Source organism: Sipha flava, unplaced genomic scaffold (genome assembly GCF_003268045.1).
Source record: "Sipha flava isolate LNK unplaced genomic scaffold, YSA_version1 200_pilon_pilon, whole genome shotgun sequence".
Lineage (NCBI taxonomy): Eukaryota > Metazoa > Arthropoda > Insecta > Hemiptera > Aphididae > Sipha > Sipha flava.
Genome location: NW_020272785.1, coordinates 234,302 through 253,514, shown reverse-complemented (window position 1 = coordinate 253,514; position 19,213 = coordinate 234,302). Strand labels below are relative to the sequence as shown.

At 25.3% G+C, this 19,213-nt stretch overlaps 3 protein-coding genes across 3 annotated transcripts; 1 reads left to right on the top strand and 2 right to left on the bottom strand.

Moving 5' to 3' along the window:
* Positions 1 to 528: 528 nt before the first annotated feature.
* Positions 529 to 1,665, bottom strand: LOC112682227 (zinc finger MYM-type protein 1-like). Its single transcript, XM_025552746.1, has 2 exons — positions 1,658 to 1,665; positions 529 to 1,480 (listed from the first exon to the last, which is right to left on the bottom strand). Exons 1-2 carry the CDS (start codon positions 1,663 to 1,665, stop codon positions 529 to 531), a joined length of 960 nt encoding a protein of 319 aa, XP_025408531.1.
* A 2,114-nt stretch (positions 1,666 to 3,779) lies between these two features.
* LOC112682226 lies at positions 3,780 to 5,942 on the bottom strand. The gene is made up of 5 exons (XM_025552745.1): positions 5,702 to 5,942; positions 5,033 to 5,332; positions 4,944 to 4,962; positions 4,271 to 4,883; positions 3,780 to 4,179 (listed from the first exon to the last, which is right to left on the bottom strand). The coding sequence occupies exons 2-4, from the start codon at positions 5,272 to 5,274 to the stop codon at positions 4,662 to 4,664; spliced, it is 483 nt and encodes a 160-aa protein (XP_025408530.1). The 5' UTR covers positions 5,275 to 5,332; positions 5,702 to 5,942; the 3' UTR covers positions 3,780 to 4,179; positions 4,271 to 4,661.
* Positions 5,943 to 6,494: 552 nt separating this feature from the next.
* Positions 6,495 to 18,132, top strand: LOC112682236 (U2 snRNP-associated SURP motif-containing protein). Its single transcript, XM_025552763.1, is given in 18 exon segments — positions 6,495 to 6,521; positions 11,057 to 11,173; positions 11,258 to 11,351; positions 11,410 to 11,599; positions 11,692 to 11,768; positions 11,840 to 11,934; positions 12,009 to 12,174; positions 12,234 to 12,400; positions 13,266 to 13,325; positions 13,617 to 13,660; positions 13,835 to 13,939; positions 14,006 to 14,396; positions 14,471 to 14,550; positions 14,622 to 14,814; positions 16,251 to 16,467; positions 17,112 to 17,337; positions 17,442 to 17,828; positions 17,889 to 18,132. Coding segments are annotated over 18 exon segments (2,880 nt in total).
* Positions 18,133 to 19,213: the final 1,081 nt, after the last annotated feature.

Sequence of the window (19,213 nt, the reverse complement as noted above, 5' to 3'; positions counted from 1 at the left end):
AATGAAAATTGGAATATTAATAACAGAATATTGATATTCACAACAAATGAAAATTTAAATATACTGAATGTCTCCGAAATACGGTTCGCAGATGGAACGTTTAAATCTGTACCCAATATATTTTATCAACTGTATACCATTCACGGTAACATTGACTGCACTGTATATCCACTTATATATATATTAATGTGTAATAAAAACGAAAATAGTTATTCCGAAGTACTAAATCAAATTAATATACTCAAATAAAATTTACAACCAAAAACTATTGTGATAGATTTCGAACAAGCATTTATAAAATCATTTAAAGAATTATACACTGATGTTAAAATACATGGATGTTTTTTTTATTTTACTCAGTGCTCAATGGCGTATTTAAGGTTTTTACGCCTATAGGCACTTTCCAATTTGCCGCCTCCCCCCATCATTCCTAAAATTATTTATAAAACATATTTAAATGTACAATTTATTATATTATATTAAAAAATATACATTATTAATGAACATTAAATTACAAATATTAAAACTTTAAATTTTTTCTTCTACTTTTTCCTCGGCAAATGCATCAATTAAATCATCGCAATTTAAAGTCGACAGTAAATCCGCTTCGATATTCAATATAGCCAAACTATTGAGTTTTTCACTGCCCATAGTCGATCTTAAATAATTTTTGATTCGTTTAAGACATGAAAAAGAACGCTCAGTAGTGCAGTTAGAAATTGGAGTACAAACATATATTCTAAGTACTATATCTATATTAGGATACACGTCAGTAAGAGAATCTTCTCGTAATAATTTACATATTTGTAGAGGAGAAATGCAATTAATTTGTTTATTTGAAGATTCCAAATAGGATTTAAAATGTATACATTCTGTTGAAAATGTTTTCTCAATATCATCTTTGTAACATTCTTGTAACTTATTGGCAAATTCTATTATTTCCGAAACACTTAAAGAAATAAGCTTGTGGAATACGATAAATTTTGTATAGTAAAAATCATAAGCCTGTCGCCGTTTTTCTAATTCACTTGCTATTCGATCAATAACCACATAAAATGTAAATATTTTAAACTTTTCACGACCATTCATTGATGTATCAGTATCGCTTTTTTCATCATAAAATACTTTCCTTTTTTTTAGACGGGACTTTGCATCTTGATATAATTCAATTCCTGACATAGTTTTTGCTTGTTCTTCAAAATGGTCAAATCTATTTCGAGTTTCTCGAATAAGATTAATAAGCGATGTATATAACTTTGAAGCAGTACCAATGTCAATTACAGTATCTTGTAAAGTTTTGTTAGTTATATTAAACTGTTCTAATACATATGTCCAAAACACGGTCAAAAATGCGGTTTCCAATGATTGTAAACTTTTAAAAAGACCTTTGGCTTCGTTTCTGGTAATACATTTTTCGTTTACATTATTCTTAATAAGTGATAATGAGTTTATTATTTCTGACCATGATGCATTTAAAGCTCTACATGCGACAAGTTTTTATTTAAAAGTAAATTGTGTCTTTTATTGTGAGACTTTGAAGTTATTATAATCTAATTTGGTTTTAAACTATAAAATGTTTGTTTTGTCATTTTTTCCTAGTAAATTGGGAGTATCAAATCCTAGTGTGTGTACTGTTCGTATGAAGTTCTGTACTTACTTTCTCATCCAGTACTCGTTATCGTGGTCAATTGTTCGAGAGTAAAAATATCTTAGAGTTATAAAGTATAGGTAAATCCTGTGGTACTTGTTAATTTGTCCAGTACTTGTTATCGTGGTCATCAAAAGGAGAATTAAAAAAGTTTTAACTGAAAGATATCGATATTTACTCTTTGACAGTCTGAGACACAATAATCGAAATATATCTGTTACATATGTCAAGCTTCTGCGTGGCGTATACCACAGGCCATACTGTAAAATACTATAAGTAGATCTATGTGAAAAATGTTCGTAAGGTTGATGAATCAGGTGATCGACAAAACGCATATGAAAATGTAAAATTTCTAATTGTCAAATTTAAAAGAAAATTGTTAAAATAAATTAAATTTCCACTTTAACTATTCACATCTGCAAAAGTCCTTCTACAAAAGTAAAATCACATAAACCATTTTAATATATCAATTACATAAAATAGTAAAAAAAAAATATGATTAATACATAAATAAAATAATTAGGTAATTGAAATAACTCATCAAATAATTAACTTCAGTCTATGAAAATATTTTGTAAAATCATGACTATACATTTAACTAAAAAGATGAAGAAAAACAATATGAACATTATGTTATTTTATGAAAAAGTATTAACAAAGGATAAAATTTAATTTGACTTTTTGGTATTTCAATATTATCACATACATAATATTTAAATATAAATTATAATATTAGTGTTGATACCTACTCCCTATAAGCAAATCTTAGTTGGAAGTATGGAGTCTAGTACATAAATATTTATAATATTCAATGGCATATCCAGGTATTTTTTTTGGTATTTGGTATTTTTAACATATTACATTACAAAATAAAATCATAATAGCATTAACATATGAATTAAAAAACCATAAAATAAGCCTACAACTAAATTAGATTTTTAATTTTAGTCGTCTAGCTTTACCAATTTGCCACTATTGGAAAACTTATCTATTACCATATCGCCCATTATATTTACATATCTATGAATTGAAAAAAGATCTAGCCAATAAGCCATACCTCAGGTGTAGTATTCTGAAGATATTTTTTCAAACTCCTTAACTTTTGTCAGTAGTGACAGTTAAAAATGGAAGTATTGACTGTAATCAAAAGAATCGAAGCAAATTTAAATACCATACAGTATACACCAATAGAAAATTATAGATAAATAGTATTTGAAATACAATATATGATTGTTTAAAAGGTGGTGGTGTGCTAATTACAATAAATAATAAATACTATTCTCATATTTTACCTTTACCTCCCTGTTCCGTAGAACATTTATATGTTATTGTCAAAATTAATTTTGTTTACTATATTTTAGTTAATGCTTATTTTCCTCCTAGCTCACATATAATATTATACAATAAACATTTTGATATTATTAACGATCTATTAATTTCCTATCCCTACATTAAAAATGTAATTTTAGTAAGTTATTATAATACGCCAAACATAAAATGGTAATTCTTTTCTCCTTCCTCTTCACCTAACTATTCAAATTTAAATCAATTGTCAGTAAACTTTTCATCTAAAATTTCATTTTTAAATTTATTCCAATTCAATACTGTTTTAAATAAAAATAACACCATTCTTTATCTAATTCTTTCTAACATTGATAATATTACAGTTTCTAAATTTATGACTCCTCTTATTCTTTGTGATATTCACCATCCATCTTTACTTATAATTATTCCTATAAATACTTATTAGCCTATTGATTATAATTTATTTACTTATGATTTTTACTCGTGTAATTACTCGGATATCATTAAATGCTCAGGCTCAATAAATTGGGTTGAAATATTTTCAAATCTTAATGTAAATGAAGTTACAAATTTATTTTATTCTATTATTTATGAAATTATTGATATATTTGTTCTAAAATATCCAATAAAGTTTGGTTTTGAATTAAAAAATTTAATATTTAAAAAGAAAATAGCTCATAAAATCTTTAGAAACTCTGGTGCTATTAACGATTATAATAAATTCTCAAATTTACGTGCCCAGTGTAAAGCTCTTTCTAAATTAAATTACCAAAATTATTTAAAAAAATATCCAGGAAGATTTTAAACATCAACCATCCAAATTTTGGAAATTTATTAATGAAAAACGCAAAAAAACATTTCTACCTGACTGTATGTATTAAAATAATTCTAAATTTAACTCTCCAAATTCTATTGTTGAAACCTTTACTCAACATTTTGCTATTGTTTATGAACATTATGATAACTCAAAATATATTGATCTAAGTGCAGTTTCTTCGAATAACTCATTGCTAGCACCTTTATTTTCATGTAAAATCACCTTAATCGAAGTTTTTAATGTTTTAAATAACCTTAATTCAAAGTATGGTCCTGGACCTGATTCAATTATGGTGACCAGTTCTCCTAAAAAACATCAATAAGTCACCGTCTTGATTCAGCTGCTGTACGCATCATCTTATCATTATAGATGTATTTTCCCTCTCTTTTTTGGACATTTAATTTCTAACCTAGTAAAGTACATACAATTTACAGAAATAAACCATAATTGAAACACAAAAAACTAATTATATGTATAAAAAAAAAAAATCAAATTATTACTTTAAGTAACATATCTGCACTGTTGAAATTCTATAAAGAACTGATTCTCAATAACAATCAGCTTTTCTGTTGAAAAAATTAAAATATTAGTATATTTTAGGGTTAACAATTAAAAAATATTTTATTATCATGCAAGTATGACTAAAATACAATTAATTAAGCATACATATTAGACATACAATAAAGATTTATAACAATACATTCATAAACAATGAGTAATAGTATTTGAAGTAATAATTATTAAAACTACTCAACACCAGATTAAGCATGTCAAGGCAATAGTGCAGTTAAAGCAAATACAGCAAATATTGGATAATAAAAATAAATTATATATAAAATTATATCAAAAAAAAACATCTAAAATACATATTAGTTTATCTGGCAGATATTATCATAATAAAATGATATTTATGTTTGTATAATGGAACCAACAGCATACTAATTGACTATTTGGAAATACTTCCCTGATAGCATTCATAAGAGCACTTTCATAATCAGTGACAAGACGGATTCCATTATAACAAAGAGGTAAAATATTGCGCAGTACTGTTAATAACGTAGAGTAAGTTTCTTGTGTTTCACTCCCCAAAAAGGCATAGACCATTGGAAATGCCTAAATGAAAAATAAAACGTATTAAATCATATCATAACTGTATATTAACAGTATTATAACCAGAAGATATTGCTTACATCTTTGTAGAGTACTTGAAATGTTAGGAAAGATTGTCTGGCAAGTACCCTGGCACTTGAGGAAGTTTTTACTCGTATGTGGCATCTACTCCAACCAGCTCTACTGAAGCTAACTCTTCGCAATATCTATGGATCGCATCAATGTTGGCAAAAACAACTGCAACACTAATTCCATTCACAATCAGTTCTTGTTGAAAAAACGTTGAGGGTATAATTTGAAGTGTGGATGCATAATTTGTGTTTTGAGGATCATTCAACATTGCAGCAAATTCATGGATGGTGTGCGGTGTTTTTGGTCTACGCAACCTTTTCATCTTTTTCAACCTTACTGAGGACTGGATGCACGAATACTTTGTGGCTGCTTCTTAGTGTCTAGCAAAATTACAGTTCAATCACAAATTACAATTTAAAAAACACTGTTAGTCACTTGTTAGCAAATAAATATATTAATAATAAAATAATGATTTTAATAGTATTATAAAACATAAAAAAAATTATATTAGTCTAATCAAAGAAAATTGTCCTAAATTTTGATTTTGTATATAAACATGCTACAAGAAAAGATCATTAAAATTTAATATTTTTAAATCCTAACATATCTAATCAAATAGAAGTGTATTAAAATAATTAGTTTCATTTGAATTATAATTTTATAACTCTGATAATTGCATACACATAACAATGATTATACAATAAAGTAAACTTAACTAATTATTTCAGTTATAAATGCTTCGTACTAACGATGTTTTAATTGTATGATCAAGACCCCTTTCACTGATTGCATCCCTCAAAAATGGTACATCTAAGTCAAAACTAAGTAACAAGAAATTGTATAAATTATTTGATTAATTATTAAATATAATCGCAGAAAGTTTTCTCATGAAATAATCGCAGGTGATAGTCTTAAACACAGACTTCTATACTAGTATAGAACTTAAAGTATATTACTTTAGTATAGAAGTCTGTAGTCTTAAACAATAACCAAAGTGATAATGATTTATAATTTTAAAATGTAATCAGTAAAACCGTTAAATACATAAAATACATAAACACAGTATTGCCTAATTCTTTGGCGTTAAATTCCTGGCAGTAAAAATTTTGATTCCGAACAGTTGGTATATCATTATAAAATGTTTTCTTATCATTTTTATCTCTTATCAATGAGGAAAACTGACCCAAACCCGTTTTATTGTATTCATATTATACAGTGTAGGAAATTCGGAATATTCAAGTAGCACATAATATTGTTATTTTGTTCCATGGCTTCATGATGATAAAGGCACAACTAGTACTATAATCCAAGGGTTCTTATCAAATATACCAAAAAACAAATATGGAAACGGGTATTACTGTAACAGTGTAATCATTATGTGTGTTTGAAGATAATAATTTAGGAATCATTTTTGTCTGTTTATAATTTATGTTTTTGATTGAAAATGTTAATTGAATTAAATGTGTGTAATTTTTTTTATAAATTTGTTTACTTTTTAAATTAAATTTTTAAGACGTTAGGTATATTTTTAATTAATTCATTATGGCTGATTCAGGACAATTTAAAAAGGTGAGATGCAATTTATCTGCACTATATTTAAATCCATATATTAATGCATTGAATATATTAGACAATTATAAACATAATAGTATTGTTGAATATATTTTTTTTAAATAAAATATCACTAAATATATAATATAATAAATAATCATTACAGCAATACCAATGTTAATACTTATATATAATATGTGTATCTATAAATTATTTCTATCGCGATTTGCGGACGTTTCGCGCCTGCTGTTTCGTCCCGTCAAAAAAACAAATCAATGGACGTTTCATCCCCGTCTATTATTAAGATAGGACATTTGGTCCCCTGGAATTTTAAATTACTAAATATTAAGTAAACATAAATTATAAATATAAACTAACCTAACATCCACGATTCTTCTATCTCATGTTTCACTAAGAAAAATATTTGTTGAATATAATCCTTTATTATAATTGGATACAATGTTTGTTAACTATCATAAATTGGCTTCATTTTTTCTATTTTTGAATGTAGCTTATCTTAATTTATTTTATAAATAATTTCAAAGTATTTTTTTTACTTATTTATTCTAAAAGAAAAAATCCTCAAATAGTTTATTAATAAAATAATTAATACATAAAGTAAAGAACAGATTAAAATTTAAGTTTCTGATTAATCTGTTTAGAAATAACAACCAACTCAATATTTTTTCTACTGTTCCACAAAAAAAAAAAAAAAAAAAATACTTACAGTGGTGGATTCAAAATTTTTCTACAGTAGAGTGCTCATTATTTATATGATTATTAAATATTAAATTAATTATAAATTATTTATTAAATTAACATACATTATAAAATAAATAAATAAATAAAATACATTTGTTAATACCTAGTAATTAAAAAACTAATTGAAGGTTTCTTTTATGTTTTTTTCGTAAATATATCCAATATAATAATACTTCTTCTAGAGTTAGTATATCAAACTATATCTTTATTAATATGAAGTATTGATATTTCTTTGAATTTATTCTAATTCATTGTGGATCTGAAGTGCTGATGTGACAGGTATAATACATAATATTTTTAGAAAACAAAGATGTACATGTTTAGGCTTCAATAGGAGTATCTGCTTTGTCATTAACAATTAGATAATTATTATTTTTAATGTACATAAATCAGCGATAATGTTATAATGGCCTTTGATATTCAACAAAACCTTCTGCCTGACAATAATATAGGTATTTATTCAGTTTTTAAAACCACATCTATAAAGGATAATTTATAAATAAATAAATAATAATCATAAATAATAGTTTAATCTAGATTGCATCATATCAATTAATGTTAGCTGTTTTATATTATTTTTCATAACTGATGAATTATTTATAACTTTTATTGAGAGATAATATTAGGCAAAATCTGAACTAATATTAATTTTGTTTGGCTATACAAAGTTAATTTCAGGTAAGTTATCTAATGTATAATTGTAAAAGTTTTAGTTAAATATCTGAAATTTATTAGGAAGTTAAATTATAGCAGCATTGATTATTGAGAAAAAATCTTTAATTTAGCTAGTTAAAATTTGACATTAGTTAAAAATAATTTGTTTAGTTTTCTGATTATTAAAATATAACACTAATAAAATAAATAACCTTTTTATGAAATCATTCTACCATGTATAAAGTGTTTCTTGTTTAAAATTTGGTGTATACAATTTTTTGCACAAATTGAACAAATAAGAAATTAAATTAATGGAAGATATATGATGATTTTAATCTTCAAGTATTCATCATCCTTAAAATAATTGATAAATATAAATGCTTACTGCTGTACTATAAAAGAAAATAATTTGGTTTTATAAAATTGTATAAAATTCTCAATAATTTATTAAAATTTAATTTTTACACAATTATTATTTCTTCAAGCAATATTATTTTATCTTAACTTGTATTTGGTGATCCACGCCAATATTGTCATTTTCTGTGACAGGTCTTAACAAGAACTATTTATTATTTGAAAAAAATGGAATTCATTTTAATTTTTTTTTTTGTTAAAACCATAAAAATAGTTTTTTGTTGATAAAATGTTATGATTATGTTCATTTCTTATTTAGTGAAACATTTCAGTAGATAAAAATGTTATTAAAAATAAAATTATATTTATTATAATAATTTTGAAATAGCAACAAAATTTCAACTAGCATACCAGTTCCTTTCAATGCTATATTCTATTTAAAAAAAAAAAATCAATAGTATATAGAAAATGGTCACTTTAAATATACAAATATGTCTTATGCCCATTACTCCCTTATGCCTGCCTAGTGTGAAGAAAATACGCATTCTTGTACATAAAAAAAATATAAATATTCCATAATAAAGTTCCAAGCGTAATTACAAATGTTCTCTGGTTCATAAGAAGCGTAAATCTATACAAATACATATACATACACATAAATCTATAGATATTGTGTCCAAGAACCACATATAAACTTTTGCCAATAATTTCCATACTTCACTTTTTAACTCAACAGAAACAGGCTTGCACCACTACAATCTACACTTAAGTCTATCAGAAGGTTGATTAAAAAAGAGCTTTCCTCACAATCTTCTATTTAAACTACATTTATACCTACCATAATGTTATACAACATTATTTTTATAATTATAAATCAGTATTTATTTATTCATTTATTCTATTATAAACAGGCTTAGCCCAATGGTACAATATATGACATAATAGTTAACATGTAATAGCAATATAAAGTAGTTATATTGATAAACTTAATAAGCTACATTATATAATTTTAAGAGCTAAATATAATTGATAAAATGAAATACGAAAGTGGAAGGGTGTTCATTGGCTAGTCGCATCATCTGATCAATTAGATCATTCCTACCACAGTTTGTATTGTGATAGCGAATGACACAAAGGGATGGTGTGATCTAGTGGAGTGAGTAGGAACTCTAAAGTAAAAGAGGAGAGAGGTAGTGTTTATAAGTCCATCTACCAACTTGCTCAAGAATGATAAATTCACTGACACATGCTTGTCTGTTAATGACTTGAGTTCAAGATGCTCTATTACCGGTAGGTAATTATGTGAAATATGTTCAATTTTCAAGATAAAAGCGACTGATAATTAAAATCACCATTGTACTTGTTCTAACAGCAAAGATCAGTCACTGTAGAGGGATTCCATGGAACAGATGCATATTCTTATAATATAGATCGTACAAGAGTACAGTATAGTGCTTTGATCAATGATGACAGTTTAAAGCTCTTTATAGTATGAATTAGAAAACCAAGAGTCTTAAAGGATGTAGATATAGACTCAATGTGAGAGAAAAATTAAGATATGGATAAAATAGAATATTTAGATCTTTTTTTATAGTGACTACATCAATATCTGTATTATTTATCCAATATGAATAGATAATATGAGAGCAGCATCTGGTAAAATACATTGATTGACATTTTTCAGTGTTAAACTGCAAGCCAATAGAATTAAAACATAAGATAATAGCATTCAGTTCTTACTGCATAGTCATACAATCCACTACGGAATCAATTTTACAAAAAAGTTTTAAGTCTTCTGCAAACATGAGGAATCTGGAACTTGGGTTAATGGTCTTCAAACCATTAACAAATAATGAAAATAATAAAGGTTAGGTTGTCCTTATTGGGTAACTTCAGATGTGACCCTTATTGCAGCAGATTTAACACCATGAATTTTCACATATTAGATTCTAACCAGGTTAGAATGAATTCACCAAAACCTGCCTTTTACAAAATTTCCATAAGAATTTTGTGATCAATTCGGGCTAAGGCTTTTAAGAAATCAGTAAATATTATGTCGACTTGAGAATGTTTTTCAATTATATCATGAATGTAATTATTGAATACAATTAAGTTTAAAGTAGCTAAGCATTATGGCCTAAAACCACATTGCTCATCTACTAAAACTGAATTGACAAGGAATTTACCAATAACTTTGTAAGTGTAGATATTCCTGTGCTATATAATTATAAATATAACATTGTGAACCTTATAAACCATATTATTTACATATAATTAATAATTAATTTAATTTGAATGGTCATGCTGTTAAAAAAAGTCAAAAAATAAAATTATATATATATTAGATTTAGATTGCCTATTTGGCTAAAAATGTTTTATAAAATATAATAATTTTGATATTACGATTGATTTTAGAATGATATTACATAATCATGTGTCCATTTAATTTTAATTTTGTATAGGTACTTTAGAATTTTATCCTAAATGATTAAGTTGATCAAAAAATTGGAAAATATTGGAATACATTTTTTTTGTATTTTTCAATATGTTTGAATTTAAATGTTTTATTACATTTATATATAAATATAGGGTCTATTTTTTTGTTTTTATTTAAAACACTAAAAGTGTTTTTAGTAATATTTTTTTAGTGCTAAATTTTTTATTATTTATTGTGTATTTTTAAATAAGCTTAAGGTTTCAATTAGAGATATAAATTAATCTACCTAACCATTTTTTGAAGAAAATATGTATATAAAATTTTAAATGTGTATATTATTATTTAGTATATAGCAGAACAAAAACTTAAAGCATTTTCTATTGGGGCAATGGGAAAAACCCAACCATCTAAAAAAGAGTTAAGTGAACAAAAAAAAAAGGAAGAAGAACATGCTGCAGCCCAAGTAATTGTCAATTTTATCATTTTCATTTACTCAAATATTTTAGTTGGTAGTATATTTTAAATTTTATAATTATCAACTTCACAGGCTTTTGAAGAGTTTGTAGCCACTTTTCAAAACGAAGGGAAAAAGTCCAGTAAAGTTTGGGTTAAAGCTGGTACTTATGATGCTGGAAAAAGACGTAAGAAAAAATATATATGTAACAATAGTTGATTATAATTACTTTTACTATGTAATAGAGGAAGATACTCGAGAAAAGGGTAAATTATATAAACCTCAAGCCCGAGGAAATGCAGACTCTTTTGATAAAGGAGACGATCTTTCTCGTTTTATGGGTGAAAGAAAAACTGAACGAATACTTACAAAGAAAAAAAAAGAAGGCGAAAAGAAAAAGAGTAACTTAGAATTATTCAAAGAAGAACTTAAAATGTACTTAAAAACCATTTATAGAAATTTTACATTTTATATTTATTTTCTAAATATTCAAATAATTGATTACAAAAATCTATTTAAATAATTAGGATCCAAGAAGAAAGAGAAGAAAGACATAAGTTTAAAGGAGTTTTACAGAAAACTATTGAAGATCCTGAAATTAAAAGTACATATTTTAAACATTTACTTATGTTTCTTGTTATCAAATTTTATAATATTTTAAAAATTGGTTTTTAGATTTAATTATGGTCGAACCTGATGAAATCAAAGGCTCTTTTGATTCAGGTGATCCAAACACTACAAATCTATACTTAGGAAATCTTAATCCTAAAGTAATATATAAGATATGTTGTGTCTATAATAAATATCATATATATGTTATTAAATATTTTAACATTAATTGTAGATTACTGAAGCTCAGTTAATGGAAGTTTTTGGAAAATATGGCCCATTAGCCAGTATTAAAATTATGTGGCCTAGATCTGATGAAGAAAAAGCAAGAGGGCGCAATTGTGGATTTGTAGCTTATATGAGTCGCAAAGATGGCGAAAGAGCTCTTAAAAATTTAAATGGTATATTTTTACTTTTAAATATTTCTATATTAAATATTTAATATATTTATCATTTTTAGGAAAAGATGTTATGTCATATGAAATGAAAATGGGTTGGGGAAAAAGTGTACCCATTCCTCCTCATCCAATTTTTATTCCACCTGCATTATTAGCTATAACATTACCTCCACCTCTTTCTGGATTACCTTTTAATGCTCAGCCTATTTTGCCTCAAAAAGATAAAAAGGTAAGAATAATTAAGCTTAATTTAAATTATCTATAAATAGTATTTATTGATAAAAGAACTTGATAGATAATTTAATATTAATTTATATTTCATAACAATAAATATTTAAAGATTTATAATTTATAATTTATTAATTTTTTTTTCAAAAGATTTTATGTTTATTTTAAATTGTAAAATATTTCTTATACTATATAAAACAATAAGATTTATTTTTATATATAATGGGCACCGTTTATAAGACACACTTTGGAATTAGCACTAAGCGGACTTTATAATCAAATTAATTTTATAGGCAGAGTAGGAAAAGACAATCAAACATTATAATTAATTGTTAACTTTCTTTCACTATTTTACTTTTACTATTATAAATTAGATATTAGTTAGCCGTTTATTTTTTTCTTCTATCATATTGGTATAGCACATAAGCATTATTTATTCTTTGCAAATTTTTGTTGCTTTTTTAAGAATGTAAGTATGTTCAGATTTTGCTCTAAAGTATAAGCCAGTTTCATTGGTGGGACATCTCAAACAAATTAGAGGATTTATACTTTACACCTCATAAAAATTAACTAAGAACAAATTATTTTCAAAACTTTGCCAAAAAAATCCATATTTTTACCTTCATTTTATGAAATTTGAGTTTAACTGAAGTTTTAAGTGTTTTGTAACTAAATTACTTTTTAATAGTCTAATAAGTGGCTGAATATTATCCATGAGCCTTTTAAGCAGTGTCTACTGTATAGAATATATATTTCAATATAATGATTTTATGTGAAAATTATTTTCTTAGTTTTAGGCATTTTAGCTATTGATGTATCCTAATTGTGTATTTTATTAAAGTTTATACAACTTATATTTATTGTAGAATCATGGACGTATAAGACAAGATGGAGTTTATATTGATAGAAATCAACCTATAGAAAAGGTATCATTTTTTAATATTTTGTTATTTTAATGGTTTAAGTATATAATTTACTCGATCCGACTATCTCTTAAATACTGCCCAAATATACAGCAGGCAGGCAGCTTAAGGTTTTTAAATAATAAATATAGTATATATTATTGTCGGATCGAGACATTATGTGGTTTCAATATGTAATTATTGATGTTTAATTATATTGAATTAAAATAATAATATGAATTATTATAATTTATTAAAATTTACATAAGTATTACCATAAACAATATTTTATACCACTTTGCTTTTTTGTGACAGATATTACCGCAGACTATCATTAAAGTGGTTATACCCACAGAAAGGTAACATTTTCATTTGTCTGATGTAAATTAATTAATAACCTTAAGGTATAAATAAGAATCTGAAGATATTTCCTAACTATTTATTGTTGCCAGCCTGCTGAAGCAAAGTGAAAAATTGACAATTCAAAAAATATTTAATTTTTAATATTTATGCTTTTTAAAATCTTTTTTTAGGAATTTATTAATGTTGATCCATCATATGATAGAATTTGTAATTCGAGAAGGGCCATTGTTTGAAGCTATGATAATGAATAAAGAACTGAATAACCCTATGTTTCAGTGAGTATCTCAGAGAGATTATCTGATTTATATTTATATAAAATAATATTTTTATACTGTTATCAGGTTTCTGTTTGACAATTGTTCACCAACTCATTTGTACTACAGATGGAAGTTGTTTTCTATGTTACAAGGTGATTCTACCAAAGAATGGCGTATTGATGATTTTCGTATGTTTAAAAATGGATCAATATGGAGACCTCCACCTATGAATCCATATACTGTTGGCATGCCGGATGAATTAGTTCCCGAAGAAGATTTAGTAACAAGAACTAAAGGAACATTAAGTGTGTCACAAAGAGAGAGATTTGAAGAACTTATAAGAAATATGACTCCTGATCGGTTGAAAGTAGCTGAAGTCATGGTATTTTGTGTTGAACATAGTGATGCTGTAGAAGAAATATGTGATTGTATTCAAGAGTCATTGTCAAATGCAACAACTGCATTGCCCAAGAAAGTAAAAATATGAAATAATTTATAGTTTTTTGTGATAATTCAAACCATATTTTACTCATAATTTGTTTGGTTTAGATTGCTCGGCTTTATTTAATATCAGATGTTCTACACAATTGTGGTCTAAAGGTTATAAATGCAACACAATTTAGAAGAGGGTATTTATTTATTTCATTTTTATTAAGAGGTTAAAAATATTAATTTGTTGTAAATATTATTTAAACAACAGGTTTGAAACAAGATTAATCCCTATAATGAAAGAAGCTCTTAAGACTTACAATAGTTTAGACTCTCAAAGTCAAGCTGATGGCTTCAAGCATCGTATAATGCAAATTTTCAGAGCTTGGGAAGAATGGGACATTTATCCAAAAGAATTTTTGTTTAGATGTCAAAATACTTTCCTTGGACTTTCGATAAATGAGGTAAATATAATAAAACCTATCCTATTTGGACCCTTAATAAAACAGAATCTTGTTCTGTGTGAAAATTTATAATGGCCCTAGCAGTCTTCTATAATTTAACATGGGATTAAACTCTTAGTAAAACAGAACCTATCTAATGTAAATCTGAAAGATATTTTTAATACCTCCATTTATTTTGCTATCAAACAATTATTAAGGTTAGTGATTAATCCATTGATGAATAACATTTTATCTTGAATGTATATCAACAGTGCTTATTATTGTCACTGTGGTTGTATTTTTCCTATAATTTTTGTTTCATATTGTCTTCATAATGTCTGAAAACAATTTTTAAGTTCAAAAGAATAAATGAAAGGTAAAAAGGTAAGCTCATATGAAATATTATTTATACAAATAGTCTGGAACAATTTTATATAGATAAGTGTGATTGTGAGTTATTGGAAATTATATCATTGGCAAAAATACAAGTTGAAAAAAATGTTGTTAAAAAACAAACCAGACAAAATACTTGAATTTTGAAATTCGCAATTGTATTTTAAAATACTTTATTTCATTAAATTATTATTATAGTTTATCATTATTTTGAAATATTTATTTAATAGATAATATGTAATTATTTACTAAAAATTAAAATTAATCGTAATCTATGATATTTATTAATTTTTATTATCAGGCGGAAACTGCCTAAATTTTTTTTTATTTGTTCCATGCTGCTCCACACAAGACGGTTTTACTGTATATAAATACACACACATACACACACATATATATATATAATTTATTAGTATACTTTACTTTATTTCTATTAAAATTGTTTGGTAACAACTATATTAATGTGTATGCAGTACTTTATGAGATTAAAAATTAATCACATGTGTTTTACAGAGTTCTTTTTTTAATTTTCTCAATTATTTTGAATTTTTTCAAGCAGTAATATTTTATAATTATCAAGTCTGGTACAAGACTTTGTTAACATTATTTACATTATCTGGGGTTGGTCTCTAAAATAACAACTCTTAATGTTTGAAAAGAATGTTAAGGCATTCATTCAACTTGTTTATACCTCTTTAAATTTAACAGTAACATGGTGTTAGCTAAATTCTATGAATTTTAGAATATTAATTTCTTATTAAGTGAAAAACTCCAATTATATTATTAAAGATAAAAAATTATGAAAATTATTTTAGCCTTTTTTAAAATTATTTTATAATTAAGTATATTGTTCTTGTATCCTACAAGTAGTTTGAAAAAAAACTTGCTACACCTACTGTCAATATTCTGTCCAATAATTAAAGTGATGAACTGATAAAAAACAAACATTTAGTCTCTATAGCTTATCTATAATATCAATATATATTATGTACATAATAATTATCTATAACCTATAGATCTGTATCCCATTGAACAGTTTTTATAATTGAACTTTGAATATTTAGGTACCTCCAGAATTAACCAGCACTCATGAAGATTTACATTATAGTACAAATTCAAAATCTGTTGATGATTCTGAAAATATAGATGGTGCTCCTTTATCAGATACTGATAATCCAGATAATGAAGATTTAGATGGTATACCTTTGGACGGTGCTGCATTGTTAAAACATGCTTATGATGATACACCTCCTGGTAATGCTGATATTGATGGTATACCATGTAAGTTGTTATTTAAATGTATTTAACAATTTTTAATTCATTGTGATATGCAAACATTAAATTTACTAAGTTTCTAAATAATTTTTCATTGAATTTGTTGTTAATATACATTTGCCATTTTAAATGACAAATGTATACATGATTTATAAAAAAAAAAATTTACTTAGAGTTGCTGGCAATTTTTTTTACAAATTTATAATAAAAAACTAATCTATTTCTTCTAAGAAGAAATTGTCGGAATTCTTTCTGAATACTGTGTACATGTCTATGCATGCTTATTCACACTTTAAATAATAATACCATTATCCAAATGTATTGTTTAATGTATATTTTCTATTCCAATTAACTAATTTATTGTTTTTCTTAAATTCAACTAAAATTAACTTTTTAGTAAATAAAATACTACCATATATTACTGTCAAATATTTTTATTTTTTTTTCATTTTATTACTTTATTTATATTTGCATTATGTTTTATAAAACAAAAATAAATGTGCAATTAATAATTTGGATATTTTTACATGATTCTAAAAAAAAAAAACTTAGATTATTATAAATTACAAATTAATCTTTTTTTATAAATAAACCTGATAACTAATAAATTATTAATTATTTTATTAAATGTAAATATTTTATGTATGTAGTAATAGATGAGGATATTGGTGGCATGCCATTAACTGGCGATTCAACAGGGAAGAATATCAAAGCTGCTGCATTTGTTCCATCTAGATGGGAAACTGTAGATCCACATGAAGCCGAAGAACAGGCAATGACTACTAGCAAGTGGGAGATGTTAGAAAGAGAAAATAAAAATTATAATAGTGAGTCTATAGATCTAGACTCACAAGATGATGACTTGAATGAAACAAGGTATTTTCACTTTAAATTACAAGTAGTATATTGTTATTATAAAAATATATATTTCAAACATATTAGTCTTAAAAGTATATATAGTTTATCAATTTAATTTTCAGAGAAACTGCTGATGACCGAAGAGCTAAATTAAGAGAAGTTGAAGTAAAAGTTATGCAATATCAAGATGAGTTAGAATCTGGCAAACGAGCATTGAAAGGTGGATGGAATATATATCAACAAGTTGAACATTATAGACGAAAACTTCTCAAAAAAGTACAGAAATCTCCGGTAAATTACCATACATAAATATTATTAAGTAGTCTTTAATTTAGAATTTACATGTATAGGAAAAAAGAATTAAAATTGGAGAAAGATAAAAAAGATAAAGACAAAATTAATAAAAGATTAAGTCCTGATGAAGACTATCGAGATGTTAAAAAAAAGAAACGATCTAAAAGTCCTTCAAATAGTCCTGCGTATAGTAAATGGTCATCACACAGTATGAGGTTGGATAAAATTTATCAGTATATTTTTTTATAGGTTAAAATAAAATATTTTGGTTTCAGAAGTGATAGTTTAAGTCCTCCTTTGAGAAAAAGACCTAGCTCACCTCAACGTAATAATAAAAAATCAAGAGTTTCACCAATTGATTCTCCTCGATCGATTTCTAGAAGAAGAGAACGTGATCGTGAAGAAAGACATAATTATCGACATAAAAGATCACATTCACGTTCGCCTCACAGACATCGTGTACGTACACCACCAACACCTGTATCACATGCATCAAGAAAACACAAACATAAATATTAACTAAGAACACTGTATTCATATTAGTTAATATATAATATAGTGGTTTTCCTATATTTATATATAAAATTATGATTATTTGGCATATTCATTTTGTCAATCCACAAATTTAGTTATAATTAAAATAAATATATAAATTCTGTAAAGCTATGATTCCTTTACGATTTATAATATAATTTAAATATTAATTTTAATTGTAGGTAACTCAATTATTTTATTAATAAATTATTTTTTTTTTTTTTTTGTAACTAATAATTATTGAAAGTGTTTCAATAATTTTTTCTTTCCAAAGATTTGTTTTTACTCTATATTCAATCTGAAACTTGAATTAAATCATGAAAAATATTTTAAACTGTATTTCAGTTTATGATGTGATCCTAATATCAGATTGGCTATTCAGTAAAGTAAATTATTCAAAATTAATAAACTGGTCATTTACTGAGTCATTGTTCAACTAGGTAAAGTGATTGGAGAGTAACTGTACTTAATAAAACGATTGGTGTTAAAATATTTAAAATTTAATTTATGGTCTAAGAATTATTTTGAACACTAATAAAATCAGAATGTACAACATTGTTATTAAAACATCAAAATGACAACTATTTATATAGGTACATATATTTTTGTAGTTCCTTTCATTTTAATACTTATATTTCAATATTTTTATTATAAATTCTTGTTCTTGACAATACATTACATAAAGATACATTGACGACCACAAAAGAATTTCTTTAATATTATTAAAAATAAATTTAAACAATATAATAATAAATTAGTACATTGTAAGGTTTAATCACTCAGAATCATCTTTGTATTCGAAAACTCAATTATAGTTAACTCGAGTAACCCAACGTCGTTCGGCTTGTCAGAGTTAACTCCGCGCTATCGTTTGGTAACGCCCAGTTGTTCACTCGGGGTTAACTCCGACCACCGTAATTAAATAGGTTATTTTAACTCACTGACTAATGTTTATTTATTAAGATAACGAAAAATTTATCATTCAGTTATTGAGTGTATCGAGATAAAGAATAATTATTTATTAAGAGTACAGCTGATAATAAATGATAAACTCTATTTTACTAGT